The sequence below is a fragment of the Vicia villosa genome, linkage group LG5 (assembly GCF_029867415.1).
Source record: "Vicia villosa cultivar HV-30 ecotype Madison, WI linkage group LG5, Vvil1.0, whole genome shotgun sequence".
NCBI lineage: Eukaryota > Viridiplantae > Streptophyta > Magnoliopsida > Fabales > Fabaceae > Vicia > Vicia villosa.
Window position 1 is genome coordinate 27,507,510 of NC_081184.1, and position 22,097 is coordinate 27,529,606.

The 22,097-nt window shown below is 39.0% G+C and overlaps 1 protein-coding gene across 3 annotated transcripts; it reads right to left on the minus strand.

Moving 5' to 3' along the window:
* Positions 1 to 4,139: 4,139 nt before the first annotated feature.
* On the minus strand, positions 4,140 to 21,795 carry LOC131601492 (uncharacterized). Of its 3 annotated transcripts, XM_058873325.1 has the most exons (4): positions 19,689 to 21,794; positions 11,330 to 17,462; positions 7,882 to 9,197; positions 4,140 to 7,614 (listed from the first exon to the last, which is right to left on the minus strand). In XM_058873325.1, exon 4 carries the CDS (start codon positions 7,261 to 7,263, stop codon positions 4,141 to 4,143), a length of 3,123 nt encoding a protein of 1,040 aa, XP_058729308.1. In that variant the 5' UTR covers positions 7,264 to 7,614; positions 7,882 to 9,197; positions 11,330 to 17,462; positions 19,689 to 21,794; the 3' UTR covers position 4,140. The 3 variants fall into 3 exon arrangements, with proteins under 3 accessions (XP_058729308.1, XP_058729307.1, XP_058729309.1); XM_058873324.1 differs by having other exon boundaries at positions 4,140 to 9,197; positions 19,689 to 21,795; XM_058873326.1 differs by having other exon boundaries at positions 4,140 to 9,197; positions 11,330 to 12,911; positions 19,689 to 21,789.
* Between the last annotated feature and the right edge of the window lie 302 nt (positions 21,796 to 22,097).

A 22,097-nucleotide genomic window follows, 5' to 3' on the forward strand; every position in this document is an offset into this window, starting at 1 on the left:
TAATATTTAATTAATTAACTTATGTTAAATAAATTTTTTTTCGGTTTATAATATTTAACCTAGGTTTGTTAATTTTAAACTAATTGTATTTCTAGGTTTGTTCGTCAACTCTCAAGATTTAGAATTTATCACCATAAAAAACCCTCTAATCCTTATTGTTTTGCTAACCCTTATTGTAGAACTGCAATGCACTAAATATTTTCCATATTTCCTTTTATGCCTTTTCAGGGTTATCAACATGGTTTCTTCCGATAACGCGCCATGCCAATCAAAAAGCTAAGTTTCTAACTTTTTCTTAAATACCGTTTTAATTTTTATCTCTGCTTTAAATATCTTGCTTTATTTTTGCCTTTTTATTTTCGCGCCCAATTCTTTCCCTTTCCTTTTTTTCATTTTTCAGGTTAGCCAAGGTCCTCCGACTACGCACCATCAGAGCTAAGTTTTAACCCGGTTCGAGATCAAGGCATTCAAGGATTTTTATTAATTGTTTTATTTTCTGCCTTTCCCCATCCCCGCAGGTGTTTATTGTAATAGCGTATGATTTTTATTCTGCCTTTATTTTTCTGCTATGGTTAGTAATCTTAGGGAGTGCAAGCTTTGAATTAACGTAGGTCACTAATTACAAGATTAAACATCTGAATTGAACCACCTGATTGTGCCACACACACACCTTTAGGGTAATCCCTCTGGTTGCCTTGTTGCCTTATTATTGTTGCCTTACTGTTGCCTTATTGATAATGCCTTAAAATAGTCAAGTCCCTCGATTCCGAGGATACCTAAAGCAATGTTGCCTTCAAAGTTATTGAAACTCCCTCGAAGCTGCCTCGGTAAAAACATGATGATTGTCCCAATTGCTAAGGTATCCTCGCATGATGCCTAAAAAGATTAATGACTATTATATCCTTCCCTTAGACTACCTGCCCTCTTTATGGCAGGGACAGTTTTATGGCGAACGATAACCTTCGATGACCCTTCCAATCCAATTGAAAGACTTCCTGCCCTCTTATGGTATGGATAGACTCTTTCGCCCAAAGAACGATTTTTCAAACTTAGGGTAGTTGCTACTAATTGCTTGCTCTTATTTCACCTTCAAATCAAACTTTCAAATTACTTTTCACACCTTTCTTTTCAAATACTTTCAAAACAAGGCTACGCTTATTTACAAGCTAAAGTCCTTAACGAATATTTTTTTCTGTTCACACCCTACTTTTCAAACAATTCAAACATTTTGAAAACAAAAGTGAGCCAAGCAATTAAGAGCCCATGGATAACCATGGATACAAAGGGTGCCTTACACCTTCCCTTTGTATAACTTACCCCCCGAACTCAAAATCTTTCAAAAGGTCTTTCCTGTTCTTTTAGCCTTTCCAATTGGATAAAATAAAAGTCGGTGGCGACTCTTGCTTACCGCGACATTTTCGATTATAAAAGTCAGTTCACCGTATTACATAGGGCATCAGCTAGTTGATTTTCTTCGCGCGGGATGTGTTCAAAAGTGATTTCTTCAAAGTAGGGAATCAAACTTAGCACATATTCTTTGTAAGGAATTAGATTCGGGTGCTTCGTGTCCCATTCCTCTTTGACTTGATAAATTACAAGCGTCGAGTCTCCGTAGACCTCCAGGAACTTGATTCTTAGATCAATTGCAGCTTTGAGACCCAGAATACATGCTTCATATTCGGCTATATTGTTAGTGCAGTTGAAGCATAATCTGGCAGTGAATGGTGTATGTCCTCCTGTAGGAGAAATGATCACAGATCCGATGCCATTGCCAAGTGCGTTAGAAGCTCCATCAAAAACCATAGTCCATCGGGATCCTGGCTCGGGTCTTTCCTCTGGTCATGGTTGTTTGTAGTCAGTAACTAGCATAATGTCTTCATCTGGGAAGTCAAAGTTCAACGCTTGATAATCATCCACTGCTTGATGAGCCAGATGATCAGCTACCACACTTCCTTTGATCGCCTTTTGTGAAGTGTACTGGATGTCATACTCTGTTAAGATCATTTGCCATCTTGCTATTCTTCCGGAGAGAGCAGGTTTTTCGAACACATACTTGATAGGATCCATTTTGGAGATCAAGAAAGTGGTATGGTTTAGCATATACTGCCTTAGTCGGCGAGCCGCCCATGCTAAGGCACATCAAGTTTTCTCGAGCAGTGAGTATCTTGTTTCACAATCGGTAAACTTTTTACTAAGATAGTAGATTGCATGCTCTTTTCGGCCAGACTCGTCATGTTGCCCCAGTACACACCCCATTGAATCTTCTAACACTGTTAGGTACATTATCAGAGGTCTCCCTTCCACTGGTGGTAATAAGATTGGCGGTTTTTGGAGATATTCTTTGATTTTATCAAAGGCTAATTGGCATTTGTCATTCCATCTTTCCACTTGATCTTTCTTCAACAGTTTGAAGATCGGCACACAAGTAGTAGTCATGTGGGCAATAAATCTGGCTATGTAATTCAGACGTCCCAAGAATCCTCTGACTTGTTTCTCGGTACGGGGTATGGGCATTTCTTGAATGGCTTTGACCTTGGCAGGATCAACTTCAATACCTATGCTACTGACGATGAAACCTAAGAGTTTACGGGATCTTACTCCAAAGGTACACTTGTTTGGATTCAGTCGCAATCTGTACTTCTTGAGTCTGTCAAACAGCTTATGCAGATGACCCAGATGTTCTTCTTCGGTGTTGGACTTTGCAATCATATCATCCACATAAACCTTTATCTCCTGATGAATCATATCATGGAATAGAGCTACCATTGCACGCTGATATGTTGCTCCTGCATTCTTTAAACCAAAGGGCATTACTTTGTAATAAAAGGTTCCCCAGGGTGTTGTGAAGGTTGTTTTTTCCATGTCTTCGGGTGCCATCTTGATTTGATTGTACCCTGAGAATCCATCCATAAATGAGAATACCTTGCATTGTGCAGTATTGTCAACCAGTACATCGATGTGAGGTAAAGGGAAATCATCTTTGGGGCTTGCCCGATTCAGATCTCTGTAGTCTACACACATTCTGACTTTCCCGTCCTTTTTAGGCACAGGCACTATGTTGGCTATCCAAGGAGGATAACTCACAACTTTCAGAAAGCCAGCATTGAATTGCTTCTCAACCTCGTCTTTGATCTTCTTTGACATATCGGGCCTACTCCTCCGCAGTTTCTGCTTAACTGGAGTGCTACCTTCTTTGATCGGCAGGCGATGAACCACAATATCCGTGTCAAGGCCAGGCATATCTTCATAGGACCAGGCGAATATCTCAACGTAGTCTTGTAACATTTGAATCAGTCTTTGCTTGACACAGTCTTCTAGATCAGCCCCTATCTTGACTTCTTTCTTTTCTTCGTCACTGCCCAAGTTGATAACCTCAATTGGTTCTTCATGCGGCTGTATAGTCTTTTCTTCTTGTTCTAATAGCCTTGCAAGTTCCCTTGGTACTTCATAATCTTCCTCACTTTCGTCCTCAGTTTGGTAGATCGGATTTTCAAAGTCATGACTGGCAATAGCAGAATCGTTATCAATAGGATCCAGAGTGAATGTGAATCTGCATTTATTATGTGGGTGTGTGTAAGAACACATAGCTATTTGAAAATGAATGAAAGCAAAGAAAGAAAAAGGATCACAAAATTTGAATATGCAAACGTCCCATGATTTTATTGAATGAACATGATCATGATATGACAAACCCTTATAAAAGGACCAGTGTGTTTCGGGCAAGGCACACGGCTTTCAAGTTCATGGTTCGACAGCACAGGAACCATTTTTATCTTTGCACATATAAACAACGAAAATAGGAAATTGCATTTACTCCTGATCAAAGGAGATCACATCCTCAGCTTCCCAGTTGTTCAATCCATTGTTGTGAGCAGGGAGTATCCAGCTGCTTCAGTTGCAGCTGTCTTCTTCGTCTTCCACAGCATTGATTTCTTTGGTGGAGAAATGAGCTGTTGATCCTTCGGGATAGGCAAGATACTCTGCTGGATACAAGAGCCCAGGCTGATATACCTCTGTTGGCTGAGCGAGATACCCGATAAGATCGTCCCATCCAGTTGGAATGATGTCTTTGAGGGAAACTTGTGCATTCTGGGGAGCAGTGTTTTGTGTCAGGAAATCATTCTCGTTATTTGGTGTTTCCTAGACTTCTTCAAAAGCGACAGGGCTTGTGAATGTCATATTGTCTTCGAAATGGTTGTCCCATCCAGTTGGGGTGATGTCTTTAATAGCAATCTGCGAGCTCAGGGGAGCAGAATACTTCACCATAAAGTCATACATGCCACTTGGTTCTCCTAGTGTATCCCAGACTTCTTTTGGACTAGGTGGACTTTGATATTGCTCAACGATGGAACTTGTGAAACTTTTGCAATCTTCAAACTGATCACCCCATCCAGTTGGGGTAATGTCTTCCATGGTAATAAAATAACTCTGAGGTGCAGTGTACTTTACTAGAAAATCATACCCGCCGCTTGGTTCTCCCAAAGTATCCCAAACTTCCATGGAAACAGGTGGAATATGGTTCAAGATCACTCCATCGTCTTCAATAGCGTTCACTCCTTGGCTGATGAAATGTGACATTGATCCTCCAGAACGAGGACTTTGATCGTTCTTCTGATTTCTATTAGCATAGCCCAGGCCTAGCTTATCGAACGTGTAAGGTACATCGAGGAGCTGTCCCCATACTGTGCAACCACCTTCTTCGATCACAGCTTTGGCATCTTTGAGAGAAGCCATAGTTGGAGTTACTTTTGTAGCAGGAGTAACAGAGATATGTTTGGCAGTAGAGACATCTGGAGGGACCACCTCAAAAGATTGGCAGGGAGTTTCGATGAATTCTCCATCCATCTCAACATACTTGGAGTTGCTCAGGTGGCTAACCACATACTCTTCTTCGCCATAAACTGTGACGATCTTGCCTTTTACCGGATACTTTAACTTCTGATGCAGGGTAGAAGTTACAGCATTTGCCCCATGTATCCAAGGGCGTCCTAGTAAACAGGAATATGCTGGGTGAATTTCCATTACGTAAAAGGTAGAATCAAAGATCTGAGAGCCCACTCTGATTGGGAGCTTCACTTTTCCATACACTGTTCTTGTTGACCCGTCGAAGGCTCTTACCACAACATCGCTTGGTTGTAACACAACTCCTTCGAAGTCAAGTTTTTCCAGTACTGCTTTTGGTAACACGTTCAAAGAGGAACCGTTGTCCACCAGCACATGAGACAAAGTGGTGCCGTTACATTCAATGGAGATGTGCAGGGCTTTATTGTGATTTTTCCCAGCAGGGGTTAAATCAGCATCAGAGAAACCGAGACCATTGTTCACTGTTAGACTGGTAACACAATTTTCAAATTGATCGACTGAAATCTCCTGTGGTACATGTGCAGCTTTCAGGAACTTCATCAGGGCCTTGGCATGAGCCTCTGAATATTTTAGCAAAGACAACATTGAAATCTTTGAAGCAGTGTGCCCCAGTTGTTCGACAATATTGTAATCACTTTTGCAGATGATTTTCAATATTTCCTCCATTTCTTGCTTCGACGGATCTTCAACAGTGGTTTCCACCGGTACTTGAACTGGTTCAACTAATGGCTCTTTGCCTCGAGCGTTGATATCTTGATTAGGAACTGGGACCTGGACTGAATTAGTAGCAACATTTGGAGAAATTTCTGGTGAAAAGATCCTTCCACTTCTCGTAATCTTACTAGTACCCACAATATTATCAACAGTTGGAGTAGTAAAATTCATGGCCTCTTCAGTCAAGGTGTCTTGCTTAACTCCATGGACATAAACATTAGTGCCATAACTCCACGGGACAGTTTTGTCTGAGGAGTATGGAAATGGAGCCGGACTGGTAATGATTACCGATGCCACTTTGGGTGCAGCAGAAATTTTGAAAGGGGTTTTGGTAGGGATTTTCAATGGTATGTTAGAAACCACTGAGACGTCCTCTATTCTCATCCCATTTGCAAAAACTTCGCATAAATCGTCCATAGAAGGGAGCCTCTCAAACATAATGATACGACGATCCATCCACTTTTGAATTCCTATTTTCAGATTCTCACAACCATTGGGTAGGTGTGCACAATAAAAGCAATCAGGGTCACAACCTGGAAAGTAACCAGCTCGTATTAGCTTTCTTTTGACTTCAAGGAGCGGAGTTGACAATTCTCTCACATCATAGATATAAACAGTGTCTATGATAGCATTAACCGTCTTATCGTGTTTCGGCATAGGTGTAGTGATGACATTTGGAGTCTCTGGAGGATCGAACTCAATTTCCCCAGCATCTATCATGTCTTGTATTTTATTTTTCAGGGTCCAACAGTGATCTGCGTCATGTCCTGGACAGTTAGAATGGTATGCACATGTTGCATCGGGGCGATAACTCGGAGAGGAAGTGTTGACATTCTTTGGAAGATCTTTCAATGTGATCAGATCTGCTTTTAACAAATGCTGCAATGCTTGAGAGATTGGCATATTGATTCTGGTGAAGTTTCTTCTTGGTGCATCTGGTCGACGCGTATATTTCGGTGGTTGATCTTTTTGAGATGTGGATGCAGAGATCAGAACAGCCCCTACAGATTGGTAATGCTCATTTTTGCGACCTTTCTGACTATGCATTGTATTGACTTCATTTCTCCCACTGATGGGCCACTTTGTAGTACCAGAGGAGGAGCCTATTTGGATTTTTCCACTTTGAATACCGCTTTCAACACGCTCTCCAGTTAATATCAAGTCAGTGAAACCTGATGATGAGCTTCCCAGTAAATGACTGTAGAAAGGGCCAGTTAAAGTGCCCATGAACATGTCGACTAGCTCGCGATCAGATAAGGGTGGTTGAACCCTTCCAGCCAGATCTCTCCACTTTTGTGCATACCCTTTGAAACTTTCTTTTGGTGCCATAGACATGCCTCGTAGTTGAGTACGGGTTGGTGCGAGGTCAGCGTTGTATTGATACTGTTTGTAGAAAGCAGCAGCCAAATCTTCCCAGGTGTGAACTTTTGTACTTTCCAGTTGGTAGTACCACTCGAGTTGTGTACCCGACATACTTTCCTGGAAGAAATGAATCCACAATTTGTTATCTGTTGTATGAGGTAGTATCTTCCTTACATAGGACCTCAGATGCAGTTTTGGGCAAGAAACTCCATCATACTTTGCAAAGACAGGAACTTTGAATTTTGGAGGGATAACAATATCTGAGACTAACCCAAGGTCATTGAAGTCTAAACCAGGTATTTTTTGTATCTCCATAGCTTTCATGCGTTCTTCCAACTGCTGGTATTTGTCATCACCCTGTTCGTCTTCAGAATGATAATCTTCTTCGTTAGAAGAGAGGGAGGGTTTGGCAGAACCCTAGTTGCTGTGATTGTCTTCTCGATCACCTTCACCGACTATTTTAGGGATCAATGCCTTTTTGGGCCTTTTGAATGGGATTTTGACCTTCCTTGCAAGGTGACTTAAGTCTGCAGATCCTTTGGGCTTCTTTTTCTTTTTGATTATCAGGGCTTTCAGTTCTTGTTGCCCCTTTGCTAGCTCCAGAATTGCTACCTGAACTTGGGCGTTCTGTGCTTCGAGATTCTTGACGATTGTTTCGGAATCCATCTCTTCTAACTGAAATAAACAGCGAGGAGATGAGAAACCCATCATGTGAACCTGTTATGCAATATTTATGGATGAAATGCATATGCAATGTTTTCAAGGATCTTAGAATTTAGATTTGTTAAAAAAGAGAAACAAACATTTATTATTCAAACAATTTACTTCTTTTTTTTTTCTTTTCTTTTCTTTTTCTTTTTTTTTCTTTGCCTCATTCGGGCTTTACAAAATAAAGAAAATAAAGGATTCCTCAAGCCTCCCATGGACGCTTTCTCTTTGCACCTAGGAATGTGTTGATCTGCTGTTCTTCCTGGAGTTGTCTGGTGAGCTCCAACACTTTCCTCTCATAGTCTTGACAGTGTGCTTTGAAGGTGTCTCTTTCTTCTCTTAGTTGAACCCAAGATTCCTGCAGCTCTTCCAGGTCAGTTGGCATGTCCGGCTGTAGAACAACTCGAGGTTCGTCCCCTTCGACTTCTGGCTCAATAGTCATAGGTAGAATAGCAGGATATGGCATGATGAACTTCTGAGCATGAGCACGCACCCATCTGAGGTAAGGCTCCATAGGAATAGAGTTCCATTGTCCTAAAGTTTTGCTTTCTACTTTGTAGACACTGCCCCAAGCACGTATAAACCTTCATCGATATCTTTGGGAATCATCTTCGTAGTCGAACACAATGCCACGGATAATCATGTCATGAGGGCCGTTTCTTCGCGCATATCCAAATTGGCGCAAAGCTAAAGAGGGGTTGTAAGTGATGCCTCCCTTGATGCCAAGGAGTGGCACATTAGGGTACTCTCCACAATGGTCAATGATAGTAATGTCTCTTTGAAAGAAGTTGTTCCACCGGATATCTGAATGAGACAAAGACATAATCCTGCGAGACCATTGCATCCTTTGTTCATTTCTTAACACTGATCGGGGAAGGTGTAATGTAAACCATCTAGCCAGTAGTGGTACACAGAACATAAGAGTTCCTCGTTTTTTTCATTGTACGAGTGTGTAAAGAATGTAGTATGTCTCCCAGCAAGGTAGGTACCGGGTTGCGGGTTAAGAAAATGTTGATAATGTGTATACTTATGAACTGGTCGGGATTAGGGAATAAAACCAACCCATAGATCAAAAGAGCCACAACTTCCTTAAAAGCTAGGTAACTTCTGTTTTTTAGTAGTAATCGAGCCTTTTCCATTAAGAACTTAGCAAGCAAACCCTTGACTCCACTCTTTGTTTCCCAATTGGACTCGATTTCTGACTTTTGCAAATGTAAGGCAGCAACAATGATTTCAGGTTTTGGAATCTTTTCTAAACCAGTGAAAGGTAATTGATCTCGAACAGGTAACCCAATCAGTTCAGAGAATTCTTCCAAAGTAGGTACCAACTGGTAATCAGGAAATGTAAAACAATGATGTTCGGGATCAAAGAACTGGAACAGGACCCGTATCATGTCTTCTTCAAATTTTGAGGTAACCAAATGGAGTAGGTGACCGTGCTTTTCGGTGAATTGAGCATTTCTGGGAAATTCTGATATTAAGTCCTTAAGTTCAGATGGTACTGTCAAGATGTTGATCCGGATATAATCTCTGGTAGCGGGAGCCATTACCTGTAAAAACATAACAAAGGTAAACTCTTCGATCCTTGAAATGATTAGTGAGAAAATGATATGTTTATGATGCTTATGATGTCATGATGTCAAACATGTGGCACACACAAACAAATCAAACAATAGCCTTAGGTTTAAAGGCTTGCATGAGGTTGATAGGTGATACCCTCCCCACTGAAGTTGAGTTGGTTAAAACCTGTCCTAGAATAGTATTCGGGTTCTATGATCCTTGGAGACAACATCTCAATACGGCGCTCGGACGGCCGATCAAAATATTCCTCGAGGATAACTAACTTCGATCAATTTCAAAGCCAGTCACTTAATAGGCCACAAGTCAAGTTCAACTAAAGGTTCTAAGACAAATTAGTGTTTAATGACATTTCGGAAGCCTAACATACTCCTTGATCGTTTTCAAGGGATATCAGTATAAACCAAAGTGTCGCACTAACGGTGACTACCAGATTAACCGTATCGGTACATGCCGTACAGTTTCCTTGGTCTATTGTCACATACTTAAGGTATCTCGAGATTCGGGTTAGAATCTTTCACACAAGCAAATACCCAAACAAACCTTTGAAAAATAGATCAATCAAGACAAGCAATTGAAAACATCGAAGTGATCAATACTCTTAAGGTAACCCCTTTTGAAAACATTTTGTTTTTGGAAATCCCCAGCAGAGTCGCCAGTTCTGTCGTGCGCTCGATTTTTTACTACCTCTCGTGTGAGAGATACGAACTGACTCTTCTTTTGCTTTTTGAATTTTGAAAATCAGAGAGTCACCACCGACTTTTATTTTATCCAATTAAGGAAAGGTTTATAAAAGAAACAGAAAAAGACCTTTAAGAGATTTTGGGTAAGGGGGTAGGTTATACAAAGGGAAGGTGTTAGCACCCTTTGTATCCATGGTTATCCATGGGCTCTTATTTGCTTAGCTCACTTGTTTTGAATCATTTGTCTTGCCTTGAAATGCTTGTATGTGGTCTTAAAATTCATTTTTGTAAATTGACTTTATAATGATCCTTGTGCGGATGTATACAAAGTGTTTTACTTTTCGAAGGATGTTTTGAAAAAAGAACGTTAACTTCGTAATGATCCTTGTTTGGATATATATTGTAATACGGTGAACTGACTTTTATAATCGAAATGTCGCGGTTAAGCATGAGTCGCCACCGACTTTTATTTTATCCAAACAAATTCAGAAAGGCTAAAAGAAACAGAAAAAAACCTTTTAAAGAAATCTAAGTTCGGGGGGTAATTTACGCAAAGGGAAGGTGTAAGGCACCCTTTGCATCCATGGTTTTCCATGGGCTCTTAATTGCTTTGCTTGCTCGTTTTCAGAAAATGTAGATGAAAGGGGAAAAAATGGACTTTAGCTCGTAAATGAGCGTAGCCAGTTTTTGAAGAATTTTGAGAAAGAATATAGAAAATAGAGCATGGCAAGGCAATTAGGGGCAATTACCTTAAACTCAGATGATAGGTCTCTTTTTAGCCTTTCAGAATGAAAGGGTCAGTCCTTGCCATAAGAGGGCAGGAAGCCTTTCGTTTGGAGGTAGAAGGGTCATCGAAATATCCTTTGCCATAAGACTGTCCCATGCCATAGGAGGGCAGGTAGTCTAAGGTAATGATCAGAATAAGCCTTATTCGTAGGCAGCCAGAAGATACCTCAGCCTTTTTCCGTAGGCAACTTCCGAGGGTCGAGGTCATATTTGTGTATCGAAGGCAGCATCATTTAGGGACTTATGACCTTTATTTGTATCGAGGCAGCATGGCTGAGGTATCCTCGTATTCGAGGGACATGGCTATTCTGCAAAGTACACAAGGCAACAGGCAACAAGGCAACAGGCAACAAGGCAACAAGGCAACAACAGAGAGGTTACCCCAAAAGTGTGCGTGTGTGCACCAATCATGTGATTAATTCAGAATATATTATCTTATAATAGTTAAGTGATTCTAATTTAATTCAGGGTTGCACTCCCTAAAGTTACTAACCACAACAATTAATATTAACAGTAAATACGGGGAAGGGGAAAATGAAACCAGCGGAGGAAAGGGGAATTGAAACCAGCGGGAAAAGAATACCATAGGTCTAACACAAGTAATAAATAATAAATAAGAAAAGGTTTAGGGTTACCGATACTCGAGGCTTTGACAATTGGCAAACCCTGAAAAGGTGGAAAAATAACAAACAAAAAATAGGGTGAGTGCATTACGGTTCAAATGTCAATTAGGGTTAACCCTAATTTAATAAATAAAATAGAATAAAATAAACAAAATATTTAAAATAGAAAAGAACACTTAGCTTTTGATTTGATCTAATATGGTTGGCAGTCGGAGAATCTTGATTAATCCATGCATGCGTGCGCAAGCTATGAATGTACAAAACAATTCGATGCTCACGATGGTAGTACCTCGCAAAAACAAGACAAGGGTAGAAAGAGTATATGTGACAATTAAATTCTAAAATAAAATTAAATATTTTTTGTATTTTTATATGAGGAACAAAATTTAATAGATCGAATCTAAACTAATAAAATACTTTTGTGTTTTTATATTATTAAACTAATTAAATAAAATACATCTTTTTTAGATTTTTATTTTTAAATAATGATTCTATAAACTAAATTAAGCATATAAATCAAATAATAAATCAAATAAACAAAACATTACTTAAAAAATAAAATAATGACATTAAAGTTAGTATAAAATAAAAAAATAACAGTAAAGATAGAAAGTTACGTATACGTAACGTAGCAGTTGCATTTTCAGTCTGTAACAAACCAAACTTTGTATTGAATTGTCAATTTTAACTTACACCAATATAAGCATGACACGTGGCAGCCTTGGTTTTAAAAATAAAATAAAAATAATAATTAATAGTGCATATGTCAAAGATGAGGACGTAATAAGAATGCAAAATCATCCTTTCCTCATCTCAATCTTTCTCTGCATTGTTCTCAAAATCAAACAAAAAACCAAGTTTATCTTGAAATAACAATCATCAATTCTACCATGAAGAGTACAACAAAGAGAATCTAACCTTTCTAGTGCCGGCGATTGGATTTGGTGGCGGTTGTAGAGGTGTTCCGATCGGAGTTGGTGTTTTTGACGTTCGATGCGGTGGTTGCGCGCAGCGAAGCGGCGGACTCGCGGTGGGGCTTCGATCGGAGGGGTGAATGCACCGTCAGACTTGTAGGCGGCTCCGAGTTGTTGTTTAAGTGCTCTATGCCGGCGGCGGAAGATAGGAGACGGCGATGATGTTGATATTGTAACGTCGGAGATCCGTGAGGCGTTGGATTCAAATCGGAAGTGGTCGGTGTACGCCTCTGAGTTGTTTTGTTGAAGCTGAAGCGCTGTGATTGGAGAGATCCCGCGGCGGTTCGTCGTTTGCGGTGGGGGTGTGCGGTGGTCTTGATCGAAAGCTAATTTCCCTTTGCTTTTTCTTTTTAGACTTTCAGCGAGTGGAACACCAAAACTGTGGGTAAATATCAGACTCTAACTTCACTTCCTGTCTGTTGAAAACAAAAGAATAAACATGGTTATTGTTGTATTGAAGATTGAAAGGACAAATTGTAATTTGATAGTGTAAAGAAAAATTTTATGTGAATTTTCTCTCAGTCTTTTTCTCTATGATTTTGCCGTTGGATTTTTCTCCGATTCCTTATGAATCTTGTTTCTTTCCGCTTGTTCTGGCCTTCTTCGACATCTACCATTTTCTGAAAAATAGGATGGTGGTGGAGAAATAAGGGTTAGTTGTCGTACCCCCAAAAAAGAGAAAGTCAATTGTTGGTGTATATATAAGACACAATTAGGTTAAATAAAATAAGTAAAAAATTAATTGGGATCCAAATAATTAATCAGAAAATAATTACTTGCTCCCCAAGTTGTAAAAAGTGTCAAAAATAGAACAAATAAAATTAAAAGTTTCCTTTTTGAATTTTTTGAATATTTCATAATTTTTGGTGATTTTTTTAACTAAAAAATGCCTAAAAGTGAAAATTGACCATTTTTAAAAATGCCCATTTAATTTGTGCGAAAATTAAAATAAAAATGATAAAAAATGATTTTTTGTGATTTTAAATATGAATGAAAGTAATATTAAAACTATAGTTAGAAACAAAGTAAAAAAGAAAAAATGTTAGAAGCGGAACTCGAACCCGGGACCTCTCGCTCTTGTACCTTTTGCCCTTAAATTCTTACCACATGTGTCATGTCACTTAATTGAAATAAAATGACATTCATAATTATGTGAGGGCAAATTTTGGGGTATGACAGCTGCCCCTGTTCAATCTTCTTATATCTGAAGATGTAGACTGGCATGTGTGCCTATCGGAATCTGAAGGTAGAAGGTGATTGAACACTAGAATACCAAGAAATTTGCCCTATTTGAAGTAGGGACTTTTGTCGGAGATGGGCTTGTAGATGCCATCTGATAGCTGTTGGAGCATAGATTGTTACGCAATTTCTGCTTTTGCTGTCTTCCCTCTTTTGAATGTTGAGGAACCGTCAAAGGTATCGACTCAAATCTGTGTTGGGTTATTTAAGGAACCGTCAAAGGTATCGACTTACATTCGAAGCATATTGTTGAGGCACCGTCAAAGGTATCGACTCAGATATGCGGATAGATTGTATAAGGAACCGTCAAAGGTGTCGACTTATATCTGAAGTATGTCGTTAAGGAACCGTCAAAGGTGTCGACTTAACTCTTGATGTGGGTTGTTAATGAACCGTCAAAGGTATCGACTTAACTCTGAAGCATATCATTGAGGCACCGTCAAAGGTATCGACTCAGATATGTAGATAGATTGTATAAGGAACCATCAAAGGTGTCGACTTATATCTGAAGTATGTCGTTAAGGAACCGTCAAAGGTGTCGACTTAACTCTTGATGTGGGTTGTTAAGGAACCGTCAAAGGTATCGACTTAACTCTGAAGCATATCATTGAGGCACCGTCAAAGGTATCGACTCAGATATGTAGATAGATTATATAAGGAACCGTCAAAGGTGTCGACTTATATCTGAAGTATGTCGTTAAGGAACCGTCAAAGGTGTCGACTTAACTCTTGATGTGGGTTGTTAAGGAACCGTCAAAGGTATCGACTTAACTCTCGATATATTAAGGAACCGTCAAAGGTGTCGACTTAATACTTGAAAATAGAGGTAGTAGTATCCTGAAAAGTAGAGGTTAGTTTTCTTATGTCATGATGCATGTGTTTATGTAATGAGTATCTCAAAATAAATGAGAAACTTCATATGTTATGGATTTGTTATGCAGTGATGTATGCGATGTATGTTTGTGTCATGTGGTATGCGAATATGATTTATGTTATCTTCGTCGAGAAAATAAATCTCCAGGTCTTTGTGTTTTTGATGTTTGATTTCGTCTTGAAGATGCTTAGCTGGGGATTTATAATTTCTGCTTGGGGATGATCAGTAACTTGATATTCCCTGATTGGGGATAAAGGGAAACCATGTTGGAGAAGAGAAAAGTGTTGGAGAACCGGTAATGTTGAAGATGTAAACTCTGTTGGGGAGTCATGTCTTTGTCGGGACGAGTAAGTTTGAAGATATTTTCTTGAGGATTGCTCTGATGGGATATGATATTGTGAAGTTGGAATTGTGGGAAGGCATGGATGCCCTGAACATTGCCCCCAGTATTATAGTAACTACCATTCCTGGATTTGATTAGGACACGCCACTGAGTATTTGATAAAGATGTCAAGCTGGACTTGCATAGATTTGCCCCCGCTAGTAGAGACTTTGAAAAGATTCGCCCCGCGAGGACTTTATGAGACGTGCACTATGGGCGAAATGCCCCTAGTAATCATAGGCCAAAGACAATATCCCATGTTGGTTGGGAAGTAGCTTCAGATCTACTTGGATGCATGCCCCTGATTGTTTTTGACATCCTTGAGAGATTCTTAGAACCTTGACTTGATTGCCCCAGATTGATCGGGAAATAGTTTGAAATCCACTTGGGATATATGCCTTTGACACTTTGGCATTTGAGAGATTCTTCGAATCTTGACTTGATTTCCCCAGATTGATTGGGCAAAGCGTGCCATGCCCCTTGTATATGTAGGAGACATTGCTTCTCGGAGTAATCTTGTCTGTCGGGATAACTTTCAGTCATTAGCCATACCCTGTGCAAATTTATTCTGACGCTAACATTGAAATTATGTAGCAGAATATGTTTAATAATGAATTCATGAGATACAATGCATACGTCTGCCTTGAGTTTTTGAAATACATTAAAACTGGAGATGTAAAATCATGATATTTATAAAAACGTGATGTTTGTAAAAAACAGGATATCAACTTAACATTTGTAATAAACCTTAAGGAGTCGGGATACCTTTCGGTGACAGTACGCTTTCGAACTAACCATGCTTCAATTAGGACTTTCAAGGGTTGTAACGTGGCTTGGTTCACGGTTTAAGAAACAAAGGATAAAGGCTCAAAATTTGATTGTACCCACCCCTCTTCGTGATGATCTTCAATCCTAAGCTCAGTTGATTCAACTTATGCATTCAGGTTCCCAGAGACTTTTGGATTTGCACCTTTGATAATGATGATGGTTCACAAGCAGAGAGAACTTTTGAGATGACAGTCACTTCTTCCTTTTGGTAGTCACAACTTTGAGTTGTTCAAGAATTTATTGACTTCTTTTTTTTTCCATCTTTTTGATATCCCTAACTTTTGCCTGAACTGTCTATTTTGAGCTTACAGTCAGCGAGATGCCTTGATTTTTTGCCTAAGTCATCTTTTGATTTTTTTGCTTAGCAGGCTTTTCTTTGTATATATGTTTTTTCATTTTTCTCTTTTGAAAGATATTGACTGCCTTGCTTAGTGATTGATAAAACATCATTGGCTTTTGATTGACCTCTCTAACACTTCTTTGATGTGTACGGATGAACGCTTGCGATTGAAACCTTTGTTGAAAGGTGTACTGAATGATTCTTTTAAAATAGAATGCACAACCAAATTAACTGAGAACTACCCTGCCCCAGGTTATGATCAAGGGTTTTAATTAGCACAAGAAAGAAACTTCTACTTCTTAGGCTCAAAGGGGTTAACGAGGGATTAACATCCTTATATCTCCACTGTTTAGGAATTGAAACAATGCCTGTACATCGTCAACATAGTCCGTTCAAAAGCATACTGTATAAGGTTGCGGTATCGTTTTCGTCATCCTCCCTTAAAAGGTATACAACTTTAGCAGGAGTTGAATATCACAAAACATATGCAAAGTAAAGACATAATTTAAAATGAGTGATAGCGAAATAATTTATTCAAGACAAACATATGCAATGCACTGATGATGATTATTAAAATAGATAATGTCTATCATAATTCGAATGTTTAAACAAACAGAATAGAAATTGCAAATGAAAGTAAAGCTAGTGATTAAAAGCTCATCCACTTTAAACATTAATCAGTCTTGTCGTGATTGTGCCTGGGAGTAGTGATCACTACAGGAGTCTTGGGATGAGGGAATTCAATTTCACCAGCATCGATCATATCTTGGATCTTGTTCTTCAACGACCAACAATCATTCGTATCGTGTCCAGGGCTATTGGAATGATATGCGCACCTCGCATTGGGTTTATAGTTAGGAGAGGAAGTGTTGGGCTTTATAGGAGGATCCCTCACAGTAATCAAGTTTGCTTTCAACAAATGTTGTAATGCCTGAGCCAACGACATGTTGATCTCTGTGAACTGACGCCTAGGTGCATCGGACTTGCGTCTTTGTTGTGGAGCTGGTGTAGAGATCAGAATTGTCCTCACAGATTGGTTGCGTTCATTGCGACCTTTCCGATTGCGCACAACATTAGTCAAGTGAGGTTCCTCAGGTGAGTTGAAGTCAACGACCTTTTCATCAATTAAGTCTTGAATCTTGTGTTTCAATTGCCAACAATCCTTTGTATCATGACCAGGACTATTCGAATGATAAGCACATCTCGCATGGTACTTATACCCAGGAGTGGGATTGGTAGGAAATGAATATGGAGGTAACAGAGTTATCAAGTTCTGATTGAGCAGTTGTTGGAGAACTTGAGACAGCGGTATATGTAATGGAGTAAAGGACCTCTTAGGCTTGGATCTCTGATTATCTTGCACACCTTGCTCCCTTTGTTGGTCCTTCTCCTTCTCGGTCAGAAGTGCCTTTAGTTCTTCTTGCCCCTTGGCCAAGTTAAAGATCATCTCTTGGAATTGGTCGTTCTGAGCTTGGAGATTTTTGACAGATTGTTCAAGGTCCATGATGCTGAAATAAATAGCGAGGGAGATGAGAGACCTATTGTAAGAAACCTGTTATGCGATGTTATGAATGCAAATGCAATATTTTCAAGGATCTTTAGGAAATTTAGTTCACGACATATAGAAATTAAATCGGTCGCAGCCTTATCTGAAGAACTCTGACTTTGAGAATCAAGCTCACCATATCGAGTGGGTCATCGCCTCCGATTCGAGATACCTCTGAATTTGAAAGTATATGGCTAGAGGAAAATAAATCCTCTTGCCCCTTGATAGGTACAACGTCTCTGAATTGGAAGGCATGTGGCGAGAGGAAAGTAAATCCTCTTGCCCCTTGATAAGAGTTCAGCCCTTGATAAGAGCACCTGAAATTGTGCGCTCTAAATTCCTAAGATCCTTGAAAGGGTTAGTAAGCATGCAATGTTATGATGTCATGATGTCATGAATGTTATGCGAATGCAGTTCATCAGGCATAGCGTGAGATGGTAAAGACAAACAAGTCCTTTCAATAAAACCTGCGAGGAAATGAAGGTTAGTAGTAAACACAAGCAAGTCACACCAGTCACGCAAGTCACACAAGTCACACAAGTCACACAATTTTTGGCTTAAGGCTTGCATGGAGTCTGATCAGGTGTCCTTCCCAAGGGTATTTCTATGGATAAGGAGATTTCAGCAACGGGTTCTACCAAGTGACTCAGAATTGTCAGCCCCCTCTAAAGCACCCTCGAACATGGTACATGCATACCACGCAATGATACTTTAGGAAGAAACCTATCTGAGCTGTAGTATCGGGTAGCGACCATAACTTAGCATGCACCAAGAATAGCCCTCCCACTACGTTCCTAAAAGTCAGGATGGGTTAAAGGTGACTAAAGGTCCTTGAGCTCCGACGCACCCAAAGATACATGCATAAACCTCTCTCATGCAAAAGAGGTACACAATAACCAGTGGAGGCCTAACTCAAGCGCGAACTTCATTTTGACCAACCCCAAGCATGCACAAGGGGGGTCTCCATGACTATGCCGCTCCTAATCTTAAGTGTTCTTGAACCCGGGAATAGGATTCGTCCTTCAATTTTCCCAAAACAGCCCTGAAAAATAAAACAAGCAAAGCAAGCAATAGAAAACATTTTAGTGATTCCTAAACTTTTAAGGTAACCCCTCTTTTATCGAATTTTAATCCCCAGCAGAGTCGCCAGTTATGTAATACGGTGAACTGACTTTTATAATCGAAATGTCGCGGTTAAGCATGAGTCGCCACCGACTTTTATTTTATCCAAACAAATTCAGAAAGGCTAAAAGAAACAGAAAAAAACCTTTTAAAGAAATCTAAGTTCGGGGGGTAATTTACGCAAAGGGAAGGTGTAAGGCACCCTTTGCATCCATGGTTTTCCATGGGCTCTTAATTGCTTTGCTTGCTCGTTTTCAGAAAATGTAGATGAAAGGGGAAAAAATGGACTTTAGCTCGTAAATGAGCGTAGCCAGTTTTTGAAGAATTTTGAGAAAGAATATAGAAAATAGAGCATGGCAAGGCAATTAGGGGCAATTACCTTAAACTCAGATGATAGGTCTCTTTTTAGCCTTTCAGAATGAAAGGGTCAGTCCTTGCCAAAAGAGGGCAGGAAGCCTTTCATTTGGAGGTAGAAGGGTCATCGAAATATCCTTTGCCATAAGACTGTCCCATGCCATAGGAGGGCAGGTAGTCTAAGGTAATGATCAGAATAAGCCTTATTCGTAGGCAGCCAGAAGATACCTCAGCCTTTTTCCGTAGGCAACTTCCGAGGGTCGAGGTCATATTTGTGTATCGAAGGCAGCATCATTTAGGGACTTATGACCTTTATTTGTATCGAGGCAGCATGGCTGAGGTATCCTCGTATTCGAGGGACATGGCTATTGTGCAAAGTACACAAGGCAACAGGCAACAAGGCAACAGGCAACAAGGCAACAGGCAACAAGGCAACAAGGCAACAACAGAGAGGTTACCCCAAAAGTGTGCGTGTGTGCACCAATCATGTGATTAATTCAGAATATATTATCTTATAATAGTTAAGTGATTCTAATTTAATTCAGGGTCGCACTCCCTAAAGTTACTAACCACAACAATTAATATTAACAGTAAATACGGGGAAGGGGAAAATGAAACCAGCGGAGGAAAGGGGAATTGAAACCAGCGGGAAAAGAATACCATAGGTCTAACACAAGTAATAAATAATAAATAAGAAAAGGTTTAGGGTTACCGATACTCGAGGCTTTGACAATTGGCAAACCCTGAAAAGGTGGAAAAATAACAAACAAAAAATAGGGTGAGTGCATTACGGTTCAAATGTCAATTAGGGTTAACCCTAATTTAATAAATAAAATAGAATAAAATAAACAAAATATTTAAAATAGAAAAGAACACTTAGCTTTTGATTTGATCTAATATGGTTGGCAGTCGGAGAATCTTGATTAATCCATGCATGCGTGCGCAAGCTATGAATGTACAAAACAATTCGATGCTCACGATGGTAGTACCTCGCAAAAACAAGACAAGGGTAGAAAGAGTATATGTGACAATTAAATTCTAAAATAAAATTAAATATTTTTTGTATTTTTATATGAGGAACAAAATTTAATAGATCTAATCTAAACTAATAAAATACTTTTGTGTTTTTATATTATTAAACTAATTAAATAAAATACATCTTTTTTAGATTTTTATTTTTAAATAATGATTCTATAAACTAAATTAAGCATATAAATCAAATAATAAATCAAATAAACAAAACATTACTTAAAAAATAAAATAATGACATTAAAGTTAGTATAAAATAAAAAAATAACAGTAATGATAGAAAGTTACGTATACGTAACGTAGCAGTTGCATTTTCAGTCTGTAACAAACCAAACTTTGTATTGAATTGTCAATTTTAACTTACACCAATGTAAGCATGACACGTGGCAGCCTTGGTTTTAAAAATAAAATAAAAATAATAATTAATAGTGCATATGTCAAAGATGAGGACGTAATAAGAATGCAAAATCATCCTTTCCTCATCTCAATCTTTCTCTGCATTGTTCTCAAAATCAAACAACAAACCAAGTTTATCTTGAAATAACAATCATCAATTCTACCATGAAGAGTACAACAAAGAGAATCTAACCTTTCTAGTGCCGGCGATTGGATTTGGTGGCGGTTGTAGAGGTGTTCCGATCGGAGTTGGTGTTTTTGACGTTCGATGCGGTGGTTGCGCGCAGCGAAGCGGCGGACTCGCGGTGGGGCTTCGATCGGAGGGGTGAATGCACCGTCAGACTTGTAGGCGGCTCCGAGTTGTTGTTTAAGTGCTCTATGCCGGCGGCGGAAGATAGGAGACGGCGATGATGTTGATATTGTAACGTCGGAGATCCGTGAGGCGTTGGATTCAAATCGGAAGTGGTCGGTGTACGCCTCTGAGTTGTTTTGTTGAAGCTGAAGCGCTGTGATTGGAGAGATCCCGCGGCGGTTCGTCGTTTGCGGTGGGGGTGTGCGGTGGTCTTGATCGAAAGCTAATTTCCCTTTGCTTTTTCTTTTTAGACTTTCAGCGAGTGGAACACCAAAACTGTGGGTAAATATCAGACTCTAACTTCACTTCCTGTCTGTTGAAAACAAAAGAATAAACATGGTTATTGTTGTATTGAAGATTGAAAGGACAAATTGTAATTTGATAGTGTAAAGAAAAATTTTATGTGAATTTTCTCTCAGTCTTTTTCTCTATGATTTTGCCGCTGGATTTTTCTCCGATTCCTTATGAATCTTGTTTCTTTCCGCTTGTTCTGGCCTTCTTCGACATCTACCATTTTCTGAAAAATAGGATGGTGGTGGAGAAATAAGGGTTAGTTGTCGTACCCCCAAAAAAGAGAAAGTCAATTGTTGGTGTATATATAAGACACAATTAGGTTAAATAAAATAAGTAAAAAATTAATTGGGATCCAAATAATTAATCAGAAAATAATTACTTGCTCCCCAAGTTGTAAAAAGTGTCAAAAATAGAACAAATAAAATTAAAAGTTTCCTTTTTGAATTTTTTGAATATTTCATAATTTTTGGTGATTTTTTTAACTAAAAAATGCCTAAAAGTGAAAATTGACCATTTTTAAAAATGCCCATTTAATTTGTGCGAAAATTAAAATAAAAATGATAAAAAATGATTTTTTGTGATTTTAAATATGAATGAAAGTAATATTAAAACTATAGTTAGAAACAAAGTAAAAAAGAAAAAATGTTAGAAGCGGAACTCGAACCCGGGACCTCTCGCTCTTGTACCTTTTGCCCTTAAATTCTTACCACATGTGTCATGTCACTTAATTGAAATAAAATGACATTCATAATTATGTGAGGGCAAATTTTGGGGTATGACATAAACCAAGTATTGTTTTTTTTTAAAGTTTTATTTTGAAAAACAATGATATATGAGACATTTGTTTGTTTTGTTTTGAGCAAGCAATTAGGAGGTCTCCCCTAAGTTTATAAGGTCCTTTCCTATTTCCTTTAGAAAATTATCCTTTTACCGGATGTAAACAAAGGTTCGATTTTGCATTTAAAACAGTAGAATTTGATTTTTGAAAAGAGTAACAGAGGGATTACCCTAAGAGGTGCAAGTGTGATTGTGTTTTGATTCAGATGTTTT

Excerpts from the sequence above, each read along its gene's own strand:
- LOC131601492 (XM_058873324.1), bottom strand. The coding sequence starts at position 7,263 with ATGAAAGCTATGGAGATACAAAAAATACCTGGTTTAGACTTCAATGAC.